This window comes from Haemorhous mexicanus, chromosome 24, assembly GCF_027477595.1.
Source record: "Haemorhous mexicanus isolate bHaeMex1 chromosome 24, bHaeMex1.pri, whole genome shotgun sequence".
Lineage (NCBI taxonomy): Eukaryota > Metazoa > Chordata > Aves > Passeriformes > Fringillidae > Haemorhous > Haemorhous mexicanus.
Window position 1 is genome coordinate 2956502 of NC_082364.1, and position 20853 is coordinate 2977354.

Genomic DNA, 20853 nt, shown 5'->3' on the forward strand with positions numbered 1-20853 from the left:
CTTAGAAAAGTGGGGGGGGGGGGGGGGAACCCTCTTCTTTTCAAGACATTCCCTAAATGCAGCTTTGCAATGTCACACTTTCCCAGTTTGCCAGAGGCAGAGAGGGATCTGCTCCTCATCACAGTTTGGGGAAGCAGCTGCCTGCTGCCCTAATAGGGGGCTAAACCAGGAAGCTCTGCCTACACCTCCAAATTTTTTCCTGTGTCTTATTCCCTTAGTCCCTGATCACCTTTCCCACAGAGGTGAGACCCACTGAGGAGTGGCAAATGCCCTGGTCTGTGCTCTGCATGGCATCTCCCTGCAGGAAGAACGGGATGTTAATGGCATGGTGGGACAGAGCTGACAAAGCCCAACACACCAGCAATGTCAGCTTGTTGGATTTTCCATCTCCTTTGCTGCTGAGCACAACTCCCTCTTTCCCTGATAAATGTGTGGCTTTGTGTCGCTCCCTGCCTGGGACTCTCCTTTCATTCAGCTGGCCTGGGGAAGAGCAAGGGACAGGAGTGTCTGAGATTCCAGAGATCTCCACGCAAATTAAAACCTTTTATCAGCCCCTAATAGCTGTGCAAACTAATTATATTTGGGCCAAACTTTGCCAGCTACTCCCTTGAGGTATTATTATAAAAATCTGAGCTGTGGAAATGCGTCCCCATTCTGTCAACACCAGGTCGCTCCAGCTATAGAAAACTCTGCTCTGGCTCCTTTTAGCTCCCGTGATGTGCTTTGCATAAGCTGCTGCTGTTGTTTTCAGGAAGGAGAGAGCCTGGCTGGGCTGTGTCACACGTGGCCCAGGTCTGCTGAGCCAAGGACAGGGCTGTGTGCTGGGTAATAGCACTGAAATATTTATTTGCACAAGCCCTGCTGGCTTAGCTCAGTTTGTGGCCATCAGCATGGCCTTGGGGCTGTGGGTGCACAAGTACTTCCATCCCTGGAGAAATGGGATGTGGTGAGGAGGGTTGGGAAGGATGCTCAAACACAGCAGGCAGGAGATGGGAATGAGCAGCCCAAGGAGAAAGCACATGAGGCTCTCTATGGATGGTTTTCCCAGGGCCAGTTCCTTGCTGGGTGGCTCCATGTGGTGTTGGAGCTGACTTCCCCCAAATTTGTTCTTTCTTTTTTCTGGCATCACCATTTGCTCCATACTTTGCCTTATAACCTTGTTCATAAGCTTGCAGGCGCAGGGCACCAAAGATAACCCCCATGTTCACCTACCCCCACTGTCCATAGATGGAGGCAGCACAAGGAAATGCTTTGAGCCAAAGTTCCCAGAGGAAAGGAGGATCTTGCCCTGTGCCACCGTTCCCCCACCATCCTTGTGCTCTTCCTGGGGCGCAGATTGCCAGCTAATGGGGCGGAGCTACTGCTAGCACTCTCCATTAATGGAGCAGAATATAAACAGAATAAAGCCTTCATTTCCCGGGCTGTGATTTCATTATTAATATACTTTACAGTTCACAGGTTGTTCATTTGCTTCCATGTTTTCTCAGCTGGTGTAATCTGCTGCACGGAGTGAGAAGAGTCATAAAATTTCCATTTCCAGTTGAATGTACGTCCAATTCGCCATGAAATGTTTCTCTCTGTCGTGAATATTAAGTGCCCGAGGAGTCAGTGGCCCTGGGATTAAGCAGGGCAGGTTGCCAGCCCCTGTCTGTGTCCCAGGGGTGCAGGAGAGAAGTGGGTGTAGGGAAGGAAAGGTGACAAGGCAAAGTGGGGGGACTGAGGCAGATCATGTGGCAGAGGGAGGAAGAGGGAAAAGAGGAAGAGAGAAAGTGAGGATAGAGGGGAAGGGAGGAAATTGAGTGGAAAAGAGGCTTTAAGGAGGAATGTGGTGGGTGAAGGATGCTCTGACAGGACTGACCTACACTCACCTCCTTGTTTTCCTGTCCCATCACCTTGACACTTGTCAGGGAAGATGTTGCACCAGCGTTTGTCCCAGTTTGTAAATCAGTTGTTGATGTCTGTGCTCGGTCACTGCCATGGGCCTCAGGGCTGTGCCCTTCCCCTGGCCTGAATACGGGTAGAAAAAGAGTCTCCTTGTCTCTGGTGAGGCTGAGAAACACTGCTGTGCTTGTAAGGGCAAGGAGCTGGAACGTGCTGGAGAGCCAGAGAGGCTCAGCTGCCCTGTACCAAGTTGGAGAACAATACTGAAGCTACAACCATGGTGCTGTAGCACCATTGCAGACACAAAAAAAGGGCTTTTCACATGAATTTGGGGAGAAAAAAAAATAATGTTCTGCTCATGTTAAACAACCAGCAGGAAATTTGTTGTGTATTTAGGATATTTAATGGCTTGTAGCCAAGCAACGGGTTTCTGGGACAAGGAAGGAGAAATTTGGGTAGTTGTGGCAGGTGGTCATGCCCCGAGGCTGGGAAGGTGGTGGGACCAGCAGTGCCATGGAGGGGTGCCCACAGCTGCAGCACCACTGGCAATGGGCACATCTGGCAGTACATCTGGCACGTTGCTGCAGCTGGAGGTGGTGAGAAATGTGTGCCTTGGAGACCCCTCCCTGGCCTTGCAATAGAAGCACGGGATGTGCTGTCACTGCTGGGAAAGGGGACAAAAAGGCAAATGATGGTGGCATGCCCAGGCTGTGGGGGTAACTTGGGTGCTACCCTGAGCTGATGGCATCGTTTCCTTCCGACTCTGCTGAAATTACTTCAGCCACAGCATTCCTCACTGCAGGGAAAAAAAATGCCTCTTCCTTTCCCATCTTCTCTCGGTCGAGTCAAGATAATAATAGTCTTTTTCTGATCCCCTGAACTTTCCCATCTGCTTGGTAAAACAATGGCAATTCTTTTTCCTCCTGGCCTCTCTCTCTGTCTTCCTCTCTTTTATTTTTATTCTCCTATGGTATAATTTAAAGCCAGAGCAATGCTGTAGCCCATGGGTTTTTCCCCTTCCTGTGACACACTGCTGTTATTTAAAATGGCATTTCCCTTGCAGAACAATGCCTCTCACTGCCCTCCCAGCTCCTGTAGCAGGGCCAATACCTATGCAGAGCCCGGAGGAGGGGATGATGGGCTCCAAGGAAGGGGCTCAGCCCAGCGTCCAGTCCCCCAGTCTCAGCCAGCCAGCATCACACATCCATGAAATTCCTGTCACAACCACCCCATCCCCCTTCCCCAGACCCAGGGCATCCTCACCAGCCCCCCAGAGCCCCAAACCCATCCAACTCATCACCCTGCATTTCCCTGGCTTCTCTCAATAAGCCACAATATTGTGAGTGATCCTGCAGAAATGGAGACATCAGTGCCATAAAACACAAGGGACAGAGCAAGGCCACTGGGCTGGAAAATAGCGTGTCTGAAAAAATAAAGACGGGATAAAGATGATGGAGAGGCGACAGTGAGTCTCACCCTGCCGTGACTCAGATGACTCTGGGGGGTGAGGAGTGATCAGGGGGTCCCAGGGGAGAAAGAGGGATGGAAAACATCCCCCATTGCAGAAAGTTGTGGCAGCTACAGAGTCCGGGCTTGCCATGAGCTGCCTGCTGGAATATGCGTGGAGAAGGGAAAGTTTCCCAGATCCCCATGACTTCTTGCCAGCACTGGGGATGGATTTAGCCAGCACTTGATGCTTATTTTTTTTACTCTAATGCCATTATGCCACTTGCTTCCCATCTGAGGGATATTTCCCTAATGCGGCTGAAATACGGCTTAACCGAGGTTACAACCATTTAACGCTTTGCATTGCAATTGCTTCTTAAGAGCTTGTCCTGCGGAGAAAGCCTTGGGGTTTAAATTTCCAGCCAGAGGGACCCTTTGGTCCTGGCTGCCAGCAGCTCTTTTTCACACGAATCCAGAGGAAAGCAGGGTGCCTCGAGTTTGGCAGGGGCTGGGAATGCTTTGTCCTGTACAGCAATGTGGTGACATGGAGTTGTTGGGAAGGGATGTGGTGGATCTCCCACGGAATTTTTTCCGGTTCTTTGCAAAGCACCTGCAGATACACAGGCAGGAGCAACCTTGGTTCCTGCTCTCTGCGCCAAGCCCTGTGCACCACAGCTTCTCCTAGAGCCAGCGAGGAAGCTGCCAGAAATGGGATGAGCGCCAGAGGAGCCAAGTTGCGACAGGATTTAATGGAGGAGCAGCATTCCCACAAACAGGATGCGTGTTTGAGCGATTTTCTCCAGCAGCATCTGTCGCTCTCCAACATCTTGGTAGCATTGCAACAAATTATTTAACCACTACCCACTGTACCCCATCTGTTAGGCAGCCCCTCCACATGGATGGGGCCCTACTTCCCACCTTTCCAGAGGAACTCACTGGCGAAGGCTGAGCGCCAAACAACAGGACAAATTAAATCAAAAGCACAGCTTCGGCACCCAGGGGGAAAATGCACATCAGCTTTGACTTATTGCATGGCGCACGCTTACAAGAGAGAAGCAGCGGCTTTTGTCACTGCAAGGGGCCATGAAAAATGAATTAGGGCCGCTGCTGGGAGAGGGCATGCAGGAGAATCTTTCATTCCAGCAACGTTGTCCTCTCTCACCTTGGAAGCAGCTACGGGGGAAAAAACCACAGGGAGGAAGGAGGGGTAAGGAAAGGAAGGAAGAGGACTTTGTGTTGGGCACCTGATTGGATGCTCTGGGCTGTGGAAGAGACCGTGGAAGGAAGAGTGGTGCCAGGAGCAGTGTTGGTGCTCAGGCAGGAGCTGCTGGGAGATGCTGTCTCCTCAGGAGCTCTCTGGAGAAGGCTTGGCTCCGTGGGAGCCTCAACATTGATTTTCATGTACCTTTTGCATTTGTTTTTGCAAGGAGGCAGAAAAGCTCCGTGGGAAGTGGCTCCATGCCAGTCACAGCTTCTGGAGCGTCAGTCCCTGCCAGTGTCACCACAAGGGTCACCCTTTCCTTTCCAGGGCCAAGGAGAAAGGGATCCAGCTCATGCTGGTGATAATGGGTGGGTGTCATTAAGAACAGCTGCCCTCAAACCAGCCCTGCACCCATCTTTGCTGCAAATCTGACACTAAGCTCTTTGTGAACTGCAGCCATTGCTAATTTGATCTAACAGGGTGACACGTGCCCCCTGGACCTTTTCCTGGGGTCCAGTGTCCTTACCAGCACCCCAGGAGGAGGCAGAGGCTGGGAGAGGCTGAAGACAGTCGCTGCCACTTTGCCGAGCCTTGAGCTGCCTCTGAGCTCTCCCTCTCACCGAAATAAAAGAGCTCATTCTTTATTCGACTCATTTACTCCTGAGTTAGAGCCTCGTTCAAGGGTGGTTGGTCCCTGAGTTGTTTTGTTTTGTTTCTTTAAATATTAATTTCCATAATCCATTTATTTCCCAAGGAACTACTTCTTGCAAACAAAAGGTTTAATGCTCCTCTTTTATTCCTGGTAACAAATAAGTTGTCTGAGACGTGCAAAAACCTCGGCAGCAGCGAGCCGTGCACTGGCTGATGCCACAATCCACACTGAGGATGTGCAGGGATGGGGGAGATGCATCCCTGAGGGATCACAGGTGCCACAGCAGCATCTCCCTGGAGGGGCTCACCCAGAGAGGGAGGACAGCAAGCCCGGCCAACACTGGGAAGCCCCCACAACCCGGGATTCCAATCTTTTGCATGGAGGCGTCTCTGACATGCCTTTTTGAGATGGAAGATTTGAGAGCCGAAGGCCAGGAAGCACAATAGAAGATAGACTGCTTGTACCTCATTGTCTGGAGAATAGATGGGCTGCAGGCTCCCGGAGAATAGGAGCTGCCACTCAGGTGGCTTTAATAGAACAGGCGGCAGATAGATTTCAATAAAAGAAATGAGTATAAATATTGTTAGCGGAGAATAGAGGGAAAGTGAAAAAGATCTTGTTTAACGAGTCACAGTGGGAAACTTTCAAGGACTTTTAAGCTAAAAACTCTTCACAATGGAGCTATAATGGATGGCTCAGGCGACTTGGCAGCTCTGCGTAGCATCGGTGGGGTGAGCAAGTGGGCAGGTGTCCCTGGAACATGCAGGGGAGGGCATGGCAGTGAGTCAGAGACTGGTTTGGGTAGGAAGGGACCTTGAAGACCATCTCATTCCAACACTCTGACATGGACAGGGTCACCCTCCACTAGACCAGGCTGCTCAGGGCCCCAGTGCCTTGCTTTTGCTGTCTCTGGAGTTCATGCCAATATATTGACTATGTGCAACCACAGGCTGAGTGACCATGGGATGTGGTGGCATCTGGAAGGTATCTGCAGGTCACCTGTCCCAGTGACTAGTGAGATGTGTGGCATGTGCCCACCTAATAGTTAAATATCAGAGTTGTTGTGTGAGATATGAGCCCCAAGGGTGATCTCAGGGATGCACTGAGCAAACGGAGCCACAAAAGTGGGTCCTGTCTTAGCTCTAGCTCTGCACTGAGCAAGAAGTTGAAGAATGTGTCTTTCCTGCCTTCGTGACGGCTCCTTGTTGGAATATGCCTGTCAAAATCCCTGTGTCCTGATCCTGGGGTCATGGGCAGCCATAGATGCAAGCTTCAGAAATAGTCACCTGTGCTACTGTCAGCACAAAATCAGGCCTGGGCAGGTCCTCCATTGTATTTTGGAGCAAAATTCAAGGCACCCTCAGCTCACCTATGCCCTAGAGAGTTGGAAGGGGAAGAAAAGCCACAGCACTGCATGGCCACAGGCAAGGAGAGGCTCCTACAGCCCCAGGGAGGAGGGGACACTGATTCCAGTGGAGAAGCAGGACTTTAAGTCAAGGATTTTATGGTCATCCCTCTCCTTCAAAGCTGTGCTGCCACAAACAAGGAGCAAAATTGGCTGTGAGAGTTCCCCAAATCCAAGGTAATAAAAGGTCTGAGTAAGGAAAACATGATGTTTTCTCTCTGTTTGGTGACACCAGGCACAACTGGTGATGGTCACCACCCCTTGGGCATGAGGATGAGGAGGGACCTCAGACTGCAGCAGTGGAATGAGCTCCTGCCAAGCTCCCACATCCCTGAGTGCTGTGCAGTGCCAGGCAGCGAGTGCAGCATCCCCTGGGGCTTTGCACAACATCAGGCCGTGGAAAAATGCTCATTAACATGGAAAAGCATGTCAGAGGAGAGATTTCCTTCCTTGTCATTGGGAAACTTCAAAAACAGTGGCTTGGCCCCGTGTAAGCGCGACACAGACTCTGATATGCTGTGTGCCCGTTTCTGGGGAGACAGTCCCGCTTCTGAAGGCTTGTGAACATGAAGAACAGGAGGTGTGCACCCTGTACCTCATGTAGGTGTGCTTCCTAAATGGATTGCTCAGCTGAGGGGGGGTCACAGATAGAAATGGGCTTGAGCCTGCAGTTCAGGGATGCAATATCCACAAGAGGAGGAGAGGAGTTTGTCTGGGTCGATAGGGTAATCTTAAAAAAAATCATTTTTTGAATGATTGCGCTGGATGGTTTCCAGCAGGTTAATTATCCCTAATCTTTGTCCACTGGAGTGTGGCAGCTTCAAGCTGGCACAGAGGGGCTGAAAAGAGGGGGTGCACAGAGGAGAAGCTGCCCTAACTGGGGTCATTCACCTGATCAAACAAAAATGGGGAAGGGAATTTCAGAAATGCCTGAACTTTGTTCCTTATGTGTTAATGAGCCATCAGGAGAGGGTAATAGTTGTTAATAAGAGGTGAAGCAGGTGCACCCCCCAGTTTGGCTGGGGCATGTACTGGTGGCAGCCTTAGCTCTTGTTTACCCACCCACCTGGGGCTGTGTCCTGCCTCCTTTGAGATGGATTTGGGGTGATTTGGGGTGGTTCTTTTCTCCACCTATTTCCCCATCTGCTCTGATTCTACTAAATCTCCCATCCTGCTCCCATCCCAGCAGCACTTTTCCTCTCGCTGCTGCATGAAGTAGAGGTGAAGTGGGTCTCAGGTGCCAACAATTCTCTTATTACCTTTGTGTGCTTTATTTATTTACCATAAACTGTTATAGGATGGCCATCAGCACCGCATCGGGGTGACGTTTGAAATATATGGCTCTCGGGTTTAGTGCGTCACTCGGAGCTGGGAGTCTGCACAATGTTAATTTTTATTGCCAGAAGTAGCCATAAATTGATAGTTGAGAATTGCTGTAGGGACTGTAATTAACTAGTTACTATTTCACCTCCAAAAGGAGCAATGTTTCACGCTCTTACTTTTACTTATCTGGAATCAGCTGCTGTCAACATCCGCTGAAGCCCGTATAAAGATTTATAGACCTTGGAGGTAAATATTGACTAATGGGCAGCTTGGCTTAATGTTCACCTTGAAGGACAATAAATTGTGCTATTGATTGAAGCGAGATGTCAATATCTGCATTGTTGTAAACATTTTAATAAAATTATCTCCATAAAATATTCTCTTTCTTTGGCTCATCCTGGCCACTGGGATCAGTGCCTGGAAAATGCAGCAGCACAGTGTAGAGGGCAGGGCAGTGCTTCGGGATCACTGGTGGGACTTTGAGCACCCAGAGACCAAACCTATTGTGGGACCACTGTTGAGGTTGTGCCTTTGGGCTTTAGAGGTGAAAATCTTGCAGCCCTGGGTGGCTGGGCTGGCTCAGCTTGATCTGAGGTGCAGGGAGTTGGTATGGACACAGGGAAGAGCTCCAAGGAAGGTTTTTCAATGGCATCACAGGCAGTCTTCAGCCAGGGAAAGCTGTGAGCAGTGTCCTAGAGACCTGAACATGGCTGCAACAGTGAGCCAGGGGACAGTGGCATGTAATTAATTTGGGAACATGTGTTCACTTTCTGGTGAGTTATTATCTTGTCAGAGGCTCAATGGAAGCAAATGGGGAGGAGGAGTCAGAAGGGAGATGAGTCAGGATGGGAAAGTGAGGAGAAGTGAAGGAAGAAGAAAGGCATGGAGGAGGAATATGGATGCAGGAGGCGTCTGCCCACACCTCATCTCATCCATGCTGTGTGGCACCCCAAGCACAGCTTGGCCATCTGTGGGGCTGCCTTGGTGCTCTGTGCCACACCAGGACCTGGCCTCTGTGGCTCCTCCACTGCCATGATGGTCAAACTTCCCATTCCCTGAGGCTTTTACCAGAGATCTGCAGAGCAGGTCCCAAATAGTTGGTGGTGGTCTGTGTGCAGCCTTCTGCTCACTGAGCACAGGGACTCAGGCTCCCTGAGTCCATCTCCCCTGCTCACACAGGGTTAATTCATCATCCTTGGCTCATGAGCAAGGATTACACTTGTGCGTTGTCCATGGGCATTCCATTTCTAGCCTGTATTATATTATTAGTATTAATAATAATAATGATGGGTGCTGGCTGTGCTAGTTTTCTAGCTCCTAAGGAGATGAGAGAGCTCTCCATTAATTCCTGCAATATTTCAGCTCCTAATTGTGCTCAAGCAGAGACAGCCTTGAAAGTTCCCACCATCAGTTCAGGCAGAGAAGGATTGGTATCTCTGGCAGAGCTCCTGGAGCTACAGGGCTCTGGTCAAGCCTTGCTCTGAGCATTCCCAAGTTCCAGATGCTTCCAGGATGTGGTCCCACAGAGTAAAGCAGCTTTACAGATCTGTTTTTCCTGTGAAGCCACTTGTATAGAAGAGGGTGGAGGAATGTTGTCTTAGTCACTTGGTGTCACCTGCTTTACCAGGGGGTAGGGACTCTTTATGTCACCTAAATATTTGAGATGCTGTAGCGGGCACTAAGGAGGCATCCCTGGGCCAGAGCCTCTTGCAGGGGTGTTATCCCTAATGCTATTGTCATCTGAACATGACTTACATCAGGTTGTGCACAGGACAGAAACAGGAGTCATCTCCAGCTCAGAGCATCCTGTCTCAGTCAGGGGCAGGCTCTGTTTGGCTGTAGCCAAATTCCCAGGATGCCAGACCCTGAGTCCCTGAACTTCGAGCTCTGCCTCTCCATCAGCTGATTACCATGCACATATCTCAGACTTCAGTGGAACGCACACACACTTCATCCCCCAGTTTCCTGAGCTTTTGCAGGTAGAAATCTGACCCTCACAGGTACTTTAATGAAGTCTTTTGCTGGGGAACAAATGCACTCGAGCTGCTTTGCTCCCTGATCAAACCAGGCACACAAATTATGGCTTGACTATGGCAAGAGCTAATTCTTGCCGTGTGTGAGCTGACTCTGGAACTTGGGAAAGGCCCTTTGGTGAGTTGGGAAGCAGTGTTATCTGAGCCTTTGCACAACCCAGAGTCAGATTTGTGCATGGAGCATCTGAAGGCCACCGGCTGTGTCCTTACTTTATCAGCAGGCAGCGCTGTGCTACAGAGAAGCTGATTCTAGGTCAGCCACAAAAGGGAATTTTTTTCCCCCCTCTCTCCTTTCTTTTTTGCAGTGCCGCAGGGCCACTGGATGTAAAGCTGTAATTTTTGTGTCTCTAAAGGATATTGATTTTGGGGTAACGCCTTCATATCTCACCCTTCAGTTGCACTAAGTACTGATGAGCTCAGCGGTTTGTACCACCAGCCACTCGGGTGGGAATTTCAGCACAGGGCTGAGGACACCGGTGGATGTCAGCAATTCATCAACAGGAAAACTCACTTCACTCCTTTGCAAAGCTCACAGGGCTGCCTTCCCAGTTAGGTCAGCTGGAAAGGTGGGATGTGTGTGTGCATGCATGGGGTCCTCTGTTCAGGGAGCACTGGCCATGCAGAGTCCCGGGGATGCTGTGTGGAGGTGGCAGCTGTGAGTTCTGGTGCAGGGAGAGAGAGCCAAGGTGGGATTTCATTGCGGCTAAGCATATTTGCACTAGTTTGAGTTGACAATAGTGGCACCTGGCATTGCAGCAGCAGGATCCTGGCAGATGCCTGGGGTGCTCAGTGTTGAGCTGTTCCAGGGGATTACAGTTGGTGCTGCTCGGGTCTTTCCGTGGTGGGTGGTGGAGTCTGACCACTCTACTCCTGCAGTGTGGGAAGAGATGCCATAAAAGCACCAGCCAGTGGGATGCAGTGGTGTGTGCCCTGCTGGGAGCCTCCCACGTGTGGATTTTGCATACATTTGTTGGGAGCAGGATGCACATGGTTGACTGGTCAAGCGCAGTGAGCTGTGGCCCATCAGGTCACGCCAGCACAGACAGCGGTATCCGGGTGGGAAGCCAGGGCTGGCCGAGCTCACGGCATCCCCCTGGGGACCAGGGACCTGTGCTTGGCCTCTCTGCCATTGGCACTCACTCCCAGAAACAGCTGTCCAGAGCTAATTTATTTCCTAATGCTGCAGCAATGTTAATTTATAAATTACACTGGTAATTCGAGCTATTATTAATTTCAGATGGTGTAGGGCAAGCCTAATTAAAATATGACACCAATTGCCACACATATGTACCAAGGACTACCGTTTAAAATTTATAGGAATATTAAGTGTGACACAGGGCTTGGAGATGTTCCGTGCAGTAATTACAGCATCCTGGCTGCAGGAGATCCAGTGGGGAGATGTAAACAACAGGAAAGGGAGAAGTTGTCTCTGTCTGGGGACTGCAAAAAGTAATTTTTGCTGCTTGTCTGGAGGAAGAACCTGGGCAGTCTTGTGCCCCAACCTGCTCCCGGCCAGCCAAGCACTCTATGTTTTTCGAGGAGTGTGTCAAAATAAAGAGAGCTCCTGCAAGGAATGGAGGCTGAAAGATGCCAGAGTGAGAAAATGCCACTGATTGCATCTTTCTGGCTTTGAGTGAAACAAGAAGCTGCACAGCAGCCTGGATGGGGAAGAAGGAGACAAGTGCAGCTCCCCCAGAAATGAGCCTGGGGTGGCACAGGGATGAGGTGGTTCAGCTAAAGGGAGGTGCTGGCACCACCACTTATGGGAATAGACTTGTTGTGAATTAATTGAAGCTGAAAAATTAGAGCAGGGTGTCATGTGAGCTGAGTTAGCCTGGAGGAATCTCCCAGCAGGGGGGATGTGCAGAGGTGAGCTCAGGTCATTTTGCAGGGTGCAGGTTTGCCCACTTTGCCTATCCTGAGCCTATCAAAGAACATTATCTCCAGCAAGTGATGCTCTCAGTGAGGCCAGAGCTGTTGGAGCAGTCCAGTTTTTGCAGAAACCTTTCTGGCAATGATTTTCTTGGAACAGAGGGGCACAGGCACAAGGGCATTCCGGGCTGGGACCGGCAGGCTGGGTGTCCTAGTGCAGAGTGACATGCTCACAGATGGTGAGCAGCCAGCGGGCACAGGTTTGTTCGTGCCTCCCCATCACTCAGGGCTCTCTGTCTCTGCCTCCTCAGCCGTGGGCTTCATCAGTGAGGATGAGTACCTGGAGATCACGGGAATCACGCGGGAGCAGTCGGGAGAGTACGAGTGCAGCGCCTCCAACGATGTCTCAGCGCCCGTCGTCCAGCGAGTCAAAGTCACCGTCAACTGTGAGTCCCTGGGGCCATCAGGGGACAGGGGTGGGGCTGCAGAGGGTCACTGTTCTGCCCCACAAGGGAGTGGCTCCTAGAAGTGAGGCGCACAAAGGCCCCAAAGCAAGACAGGCGGCAGCAGTTCTGCTGAGCAGGTGGTGTTTTGCCCTATTTTCCCCTTCTTTTCAAGCTCCATTTTTTCCCACCACCTCCTCCTCAGCTGTCTCCATCAACCTGGGTTTTTTGCCCATGAAGAGATGCTGTGCTGATAACCTCTGAGGAGAGGAGAGAAGTGAGCAGTAAATAGAATTTTTTTTTTTCTGTTAGAAAAAATGAGAGAGAGGAAGGAAGCAGCGTATTTCATGTTTAGACATACACAAAGACCCTCCTAAGTCCCTCTCTGGTCACTCCATTAGCTGGATATGTAACAACCATGAGTAGGGGGTCTGTTGTTTCTGGAAGAGAACCCCCATGAACCTGAAAACCTCTGTACAGCAGCACCAGAGTGGCAGGAGCTGAGAATGGGCTCAGAGATTATTTTGGCTCCTGCTCACGTGCGGGGAGAGAAAGGAAATCTTGAGGAGCAAGGGGCAGGGATAGTGCCGTAGTTGTTGTTTGTTTGCTTTGTTATACGTACCAGTAAAGAACTGTTATTGCTATTCCCATATCTTTGCCTGAGAGCCCCTTGATTTCACGATTCTAATAATTCAGAGGGAGGGAGGGAGGGAGGGGGTTTTCATTCTCCTTTCCAAAGGAGGCTTTTTCTGCCTTCCCTATCAGACACCTGTCTTGTAAACCAAGACAGATAGGAGTCCCAAAGGCTGCTGGGTGTTCACCCCAGATTTCCCCTCTCCCCGCAGACCCTCCATACATCTCGGATGCGAAGAGCACCGGGGTGCCAGTGGGGCAGAAGGGCATCCTGCTGTGCGAGGCCTCCGCCGTCCCCTCTGCTGACTTCCAGTGGTACAAAGATGACAAGCGGTAAGAGCCTGGGGGGCACGACTGGGGGGAAGACACCGACCCCATGTGGGCTGCACCCAGGTCCAGCAGCTTCGGCTCATAACCCTTGGCACAAGTCTGGTTTGGATACTGAGGCAGATCCCCCTGACAGCAGCAGGTTGTGCTTGTCTGGGGAAAATCTAGGCATTCCATCAGGCAGCCAGCAGCCACAGCTGGAACTGCCACCACCACCACCCAGGATTATTACAGGTTTTTTATTTAACTCATCAAATTTGTGGAGATGGATTTTCCCAGGAACCTCTCTCAGCCCTCACTGGGGGAGGATTGTTGCTGCCCGTGCCTCTGTGTGAAGGTGGTGTGGTAAATCCCTTCTTGGGTGAAGCATAATGTCCAAAATGGATATTGGCAGCACAAATCCAGGCACTTAAGAGTGGATGAAATCTCTGACATCTCTTTAAATGCTTTGGCCAGAAGGCAGCTCTTGGAAAAGCAAAAGGAATGTAGTGCTATACCTCAGAGACAGCCTGCCCTGCTTTGGGGTGAAAATGAACCTTTTAGATCAACATGCAACTTCTGTGTTCTGCCAAAGCACAGGGACATGGTTGGGGAATGAGAAGTGGTGCAGCACAGCCTAGGGTAGGTCCTACTCTGGAGAAATTGCCTCCTCCCTGACCCCAGGCAAAATGGTTTTAACCAATTTTTGTGTTGATTAGCCCAGAGGTGCCATGGTGTGGCCAAACAAAGGACAAGCCACACCGGTCACTGATAAGGAGGGATGTTTTGGCCAGAAAAATGATCCAGAAGCTGGAGGAAATTCTGGGTCTGCCTGCCTCACTCGGTTGGAGAGGAAAGGAGCAGCAGAGTGTACAAAGCTGCGGATGTTTGTGTGGCAGATGAAAGGCTCTGCTCAGAACTAGGTCAGATCACGAGGGCCTGCGGAGCAGCGGCAGGAGCAGGCTCAGCCCGCCTGATCAGCACCCAGCATGGATCATAATGGGAATCCAGCACTTCCCGTGAGGAATTAGCAAGCAAGAGCTGCAGGAGCTAAGCAGGATGGGGACACCAGTTCAGGGAAGCCCAAGCACTTGGTCAATGCTTCAGCATTTGTGCTGGCTGAGAAGACTGCTTGCTGTGGTGTGTGCCTATTGCAGCACTCACTGGGGACGCACAGGGATGAGAGGAGAGGAAAGTCACAGAAGGCATTCTGCAGAACAGAGAGGACTGAGGACATGAGAGGGAAATCAGGCTCTTCTGTAGGGTGGGAATGAGCCTTTTCCAGATTCTCTCCTCAGGCACGGGATCATCCCTCTCTCTGCAAAGCATTTGGCAAGTCCCAGCACCATCCCATGACCTGCAGCAGTGAGCATGCCTCTGGCATGGGCTGGCAGCTGGAGACCCAGCAGAACAGCATCCATCTCCCTTACCTTTCCCAACACCTTCCCCTCTCCCTCGTCTCCCAAGCTCCATCTCCCCTCTCACAGGCACAACCAGAGGATAACTGGGCATGGAAAACAGTGAGCACTTCCCTTCCTGATGTTACCCCCGTGACCTCCCATTCCTCTTTTCTCCCAGACTGGCTGAAGGACAGAAAGGGCTGAAAGTGGAGAACAAAGCCTTCTTCTCCAGACTGACCTTCTTCAACGTCTCCGAGCAGGACTACGGCAACTACACCTGCGTAGCCTCCAACCAGCTAGGGAACACCAATGCCAGCATGATCCTCTACGGTGAGTGGGGCTGAGGGAATCAGCCAGGAAGGGGGAATGGCTTCACAGTGACACCACCGGTGGCAGAGACATGGGAAGGGTCTCCCATGTCTTTTGGGGAAGATGTGTATTTGCTGCTGGTCCTTTCTGTCCTTGGCATGTGGGCTGGAGGTTGTGGTGAGTCCTTGGGAAGGAGAAAACATCCAAAGTTGCCTCCTGATCCAGGTCCAGTGTTTCCCACAATTCAGAGGTGTTTGGCACTGTGTTTGGGATCTGCCATGAATGCAAAGTTAGGAGCTGGCTGCAGGTTTCCATCTTGCTCTGATGAGTACCTGGGAGAGCCTTGGTGTGAAGGCAACCCCCTGTGTCGATGGGTGGGAGGCGAGATGCTGCTCAGTGTCATTGCTGCCCCATTCCCATGGGAGAACAAACAGGCTCCCTGCCCCATCACCTTCCAGGTCATGTTTTCTGCTCCTGACAAGCAGATATCCTTATTGGAGGTACCAAGGGAGATGGGAAGGTGTGGAGGGCAGGAAGGAGGAGAAGGTTTGTACCCTTGTCCCAGGACTGTTTTCCCTGCATGCTGGAGCTGGGATGAGAGCAATGCTGACACTGCTTATGGATGGGAAGGGCTGTGATTGATTGACATATTTGACAAACCTCTTCAGGGGGCAGCAAAACCAGAGCAGGGGCTGTGCTCTCCAGGAGTCAGGAATGGATGACAGATCTCATCCCTGGCCACTGCTTGGGGATATTTCCCTGCTGGGGTATGGGGTGTGTGGTTCTTGCAGCTGAACCATACAGGACAAGTGGGGATTGGGGACCTCCAGCCTCTCCCCAACATTGTCCTCCTCCTTGCCACTCAGTTGTTGTGCCTGGTCATCTCCTTGTCTCGTTATTGTAAGGTCAGAGGGAGTAGAGCAGAGTGACAGATGAGCCTTCCTCGTCCCCAGGTCCCTCAGGGATGGCTCAAGGCAGTCTGTGCCCTGGCCATACAAAGCATCTTGGGACAGGGAACAATCCCACAGTGTGTTCTGGATTCTGGAGTGTGCCAGGGCAGTGGGAGGCAGGTGGAGATCCTGGGAAGTGCTGTCCATGTCTTGGGGAGGGGTTGGATGGATTCCAAGGGCACAGTTTGTTTAAGGATGGTAGGGATGTTGGGCTTTTCCACGGGCCACACCACAGCTGTAGGGTCAGGGTGGCATCACAGGACAGGCTTATCCTCCCCTGCCACTGGTACTGGCAGCTGTGCCAGGTTCCCCTGAGCTGTGACAGGAGTTCATCCCATATTGCATGCTCAGACCCATTTGCTCCCCCAGCGAAGTCCAAGCTGTATGTGATGAAGGTTCACCTGTGCTAAGCCATCATTAATGTTGCTTAGGAACTATCTCAGTTCTGTTCCCAGCCAGCCTTCCTGGTAATCCAATAACCCCATGTTTTGGGGAGGCCAACACCTCTGGCACTGCAAAGCTACCCAGGCCTGGCTCCAACTGTTCTGCAGGCGCATAGTGGCCGTGCCAAGTGCTCAACATAGCCTGAGCCACATTCTTAGCTGTGATGTTGCAGTTTTCCAATGTGTTTATAAGGTTAAAATCTTCATTAGTGGGAGCCTTCAGTTTGGCATCTGCAGATCCAGGCTGGATGAACAGCCTAAAAGTAAAGATGACATCTCCCTGCTGAAGAGCTCTTGGTTTCTTGGGTTCTAACCCATCTGTGGGACACATGCTGCTATGGCAGGATCAGGTGGGAGGCCGGGAAGCATCCCACAAAAATTTAAGCTTATTTTGTGATCTCTCCTTAGCTTTGTGGTCTGACTGTGAATCCCATCAGGGAGTGAAATCAGAGCCCTTTGGCCACCCATAATTTCCATAAAGGCTGCATTGATTGAAAGATCCATTCAATATTTGATAATTGAGTCCCCTTGGGAGATGACAGTTCCCTGAGACTGTGACATGTGGGGGTCCCCCATCTCCTGGTGCAGGGCTCCCCAGCACCCCCAGGAACAATCCCTCCCAAATTACCAGGAATGTAATGGCCCCAGGTGTCATAGGCCTGAGCTTACCCATCCCTAAGCAACCAGTATCTTCAATCTGGGGATTATTGTGTCTTTATTTATCAACATATTTATTTATTTAATGCAAGATAAGAGGGAAGTGGAAGCAGTGGCTGCACTACCTGTGCATGAGAAATGTCTCTTCTGTGAGGTTTTAGGGGACAATTTTGTGAGTGGCGCTTTTTCCCTGAAGCTGAGTGTTTTGGATTTTTTCCCCCACAAATGGAGGTTTCATCTGTGCAGGTACCGTGACATGAGCCTTTTTGGGGTTGTGAGAGAGGCTAATGTAGCATTCATCTTTTAATCCTTTTTTTAATCTAATTTTTCATGGAGGTCAACTAGTGCTTTATTTAACATGTAGCACTCGTTATTCCAGACCTGCCGCCTCATTCAGCGGCTCATTTGGTGCTGTCTGGGATGTGATAGAGTGCTCAGGGAAACCACATCATTCTGTGGAGTTGGGGAAAAAACCAACCCTCTGCTTCTCACCCATCACACAATCTACGTTGCTCCCAGAGGCAGCTGTCAGGCCATAAATCTTTTTAGGATGTTACAGGATTAGCAAGAGGGATGGGCCCTGAACTCGCAGGGGAGAGCTGAACCCCCTGCATCCCCATATCCCAGCCCCTGTGCTTTGCCTTTTGCATAGGGGGCAACTAGAGGCTTTGCCAGGTCTGAGGTCCCATATTCATCTCATCTCAGAGACGAGGGGACCATGGCCCCACAGTGGTGGGGTGTGATTTGGGCAACAGATCCCATTTCTACCCCATCCTCTGGTTTTCCCACCCCAGGTCGAGGGCAGGCTGAGGGAGGTGTCTCGAGCCTGCGCTTTCCATTGCCCTTTTGCCTTAACTTTCCCTTGTTCTTTAATTTTTAGAAGAGACAACTACTGCTCTGACACCCTGGAAAGGTCAGTAATTTGGGGGTCCCCTACAATGCCAGTGCTTCCCCTGCTGTTCTCCTTGGGCCCCTCCGGCTCCCACCACAACTCATCTCAGTGGGAGCCACAGCACCCACCACCTGGATCTCCTGCCCCACAAGCCCACTGCTTTCACTGGTGTAGGGATGAATCAGGGCTTTCTTAGAACCCTCCCATCCTGCCCCCTCCCTGGCAGCCTACTGTGCCTGTCTGGTGGTGGTCTGTGCCCTCTGCATGCCTGTCCCCATCCCATGGTGTCCTGCTCCCTCTCCATTGCCAGGGCACAGCAGGGATGTCTATGGGCTGCTTTCCAAGGCTACTGTGTAAGTGGGCTTTGTGGCAGGTCCTTCCTCCTCTGGGAGGCTTCTAGTGCCTTTTAATGGGATGAGATAGGGGTGGACAGGCATTTGGTCCCCCTCCTGGTGTTATTCCTAGCCAGGACAGCTAGCTCTCTGCTGTGCAATCTTACTGTCCGGCCAACTGGCCTGGTGTCATCTTGATTTTCGGGTGGCTTTATTTGGGATTAATCGAGTGGTCAGTCCTGGGGATGACTTGTAGATGTCTGTGGAGGCAGTGTGTGAGTCCTGGATTTGTGAGGTGTGAGGTGTCTGAATGTGCTGGAGAGTGTTACTGGTGGGAAACCAGATGCTTACTGATGCTCAGTGCCCCGGTCAGGTTTTGAAGGGAGGGGACATGTCCTGGGGTTTCAAAACCAGTTGTGAATCAGACCTTGTGGTCAGCTCTGTGTCCACAAGGCACGAGCATGGATGCCTTCCTGAGGTCTTTTTCCACCTTAGTCTTCTCCTGGGCCAACTATTTGGTGAAAAAATGGGTGTTTTGGGGAAAGCCATTGGCTAAGACACCTTCCACATCCTTTCTTTCTCACAGTGAGCTTTGAACTCCTCACTTCTTGTTGTCCCCATTGATGGGTGGGCTTGGCTCTTCTTGACTACCCTCCTCATCCCATCTCCTTGATGTGGTCTGGGCCCATACTGAGCCCCACAGAGACATTGAAGAGGTGCAAAACACCAAGTCCTCAATGTAGTGCTGCTGCCAGGGTCTCTGCAGGGTGGGCAGGTGGTTACTGTCCCTCCCAGGGAACACTAGAGGGCAACAAGGTGGTCACCCTGGGGTGGGCAGAATGTGCTGGGCAAAAACTGTCATCTCCCCTACAAGTGTGGCTGGAAAACTGGGACCAGTTTGGAGGACAGTGAAGGGGGCTGAGGGAGGTCGGATGGTGGTGGTGCACAGGAAGCGGGCTTGGGAGTGGGACTTCAGGCTCAGAAGGGACCACAGAGGATCTTGTCCCAAAAATCAGCATTTGTGGGGACAGGGATGACCATTCCCATGTTCCTGAAACAGCACAGATGGAGGGGGACACCCAGAGAACTCTCAGAGCAATCCCACCACGTGCAACGCCACCGGGGGCCCCAAATAGCGTGGTTTTTTTGTTTTTTTTTTTTTGGTTTTAATCTTTATTTCATGGTTTCTGCTATTTGTTGACTTTGTGACCAACCATGGTGGGTGTTCCTGTCCCTTCCCACAGGCCCTGGTGCAGTGCACGACGGGAACAACGGCGCGTGGCGGCGAAGCGGCTGCGCGTGGCTGCTGCTCCTCCCGCTCGCCCACCTCGCCCGCCAGTTTTGACCCCAGAGCCAGCCCGCGGAGTAGCGGCAGCGACGACCACGGCCAGCGAGTGCGAGCAGAAAGGAGAGGAAGAAAAGAAGAAGAAGAAGTGTTCACCGTTTCCGAAAATAATCATAAGAATTGAGAGAGTATCCGGCCAGGCCACCTGGGGGAGGGGGAGAGAGGAAAAACACGCAAAAAAAAAAACCCACAACGGGAATTTGGAATGGAGAGAAAAGGGAAAAAATTAATAATCCAAGGCTTCCTGCTGAAGACGCAATGCGACTGAGTCTTTTTCTTTTCACCCTATTTTTTTCTTTTTTGTCCCCTACCACTTTTTTCCCCTGTTTTCGTTGTTCTCTGCCACGGGCCAGCGTGGAGGATGGACGGGGCCATTGGAGTGTGGCACTTGTCCCCTGCCCTGTCCTCTTCACTGTCGCCACCCGCCTGCTCCCTCCCGTGGGACCCTCCATCCAGACACACGGGTTTTCTCCTTTGCCAAGATTTCCCCGTCTTCTCATGGACTGTGCCGCCATTTGTGTTTCAGAATATATATACATATATATATCTATCTCCATGTATACATATATATATGTATAGATATATAGACCTTCAAACAGTTACCACACCACCACGAAAGGAAAGGGAGGAAGGAGACCGGCGTCGAGCCACGCTTTCATCGTACCATCCGCGGACATCGTGAATGATAAGGGATTCTGAGTCATGGTTAATTTTATTAATTGTATTTTCTGATACGAGCCTAGAACTCTTAGTTCCTAAAAAACAGAAATGCAAAAAAAATGAGGGGGAAAAAAGTAAAGAAAAAAAAAGAGGAAAAAAAAACCAATCCAGGAGAGGGGGAGCAAGTGGAGAGAAGTTTGTTTACCGAGGAGGCAACCAGCCAAGGAGGTTTGTGAGCCCGGCGAGGAGGATGAGGAGGAGTCCTGTGCTGAAACACCCCCAAAACCGGCCCAAAAGCGGTCGTCTGGACAGTTCCTGCTGAGGGCACAGACGACACTCGCCGCGCGTTGAGGTGGAGGGAGATACTGAATCTTTTTATGGGATATATATATACAGTATATATAAATATACATATATATATATATATAATTTTCTTTTTTGTTAGAGTTCTAGCCACAGTTCCCAGCAGGGTCCTTCCGCTGCCATTACTGCATGCTGTATATGGAGTTAGGTGTGTATTGGTTCTCAACGAGACAAGTGTCTCGGTCCACACATCCCTGAACCCCCTCGCCTTTCCACCCTCGGGTCACCAGGGACAAAGGGTCACGGGGGACTGGGTCCCCTCTCTGTCGCTTTTTGCTGCGTGGCCCTGGCCTTTTCGCGGTGGAAT

The 20853-nt window shown here is 51.1% G+C and overlaps 1 protein-coding gene across 4 annotated transcripts in view; it reads left to right on the forward strand.

Moving 5' to 3' along the window:
• Positions 1-20612, forward strand: part of LOC132338023 (protein CEPU-1) — a 366776-nt gene extending 346164 nt beyond the window's left edge. For 3 of the 4 annotated variants that reach the window (XM_059867150.1, XM_059867152.1, XM_059867149.1), the window contains 5 exons: positions 12125-12259; positions 13102-13222; positions 14774-14925; positions 17835-17867; positions 19423-20612. In XM_059867150.1, the coding sequence (XP_059723133.1) occupies positions 12125-12259; positions 13102-13222; positions 14774-14925; positions 17835-17867; positions 19423-19523 (542 nt within the window). In that variant the 3' untranslated portion in view covers positions 19524-20612. The remainder of the gene's footprint in view (positions 1-12124; positions 12260-13101; positions 13223-14773; positions 14926-17834; positions 17868-19422) is intronic. The other variant, XM_059867151.1, reaches the window with a different exon arrangement.
• The last annotated feature ends 241 nt before the right edge of the window (positions 20613-20853 follow it).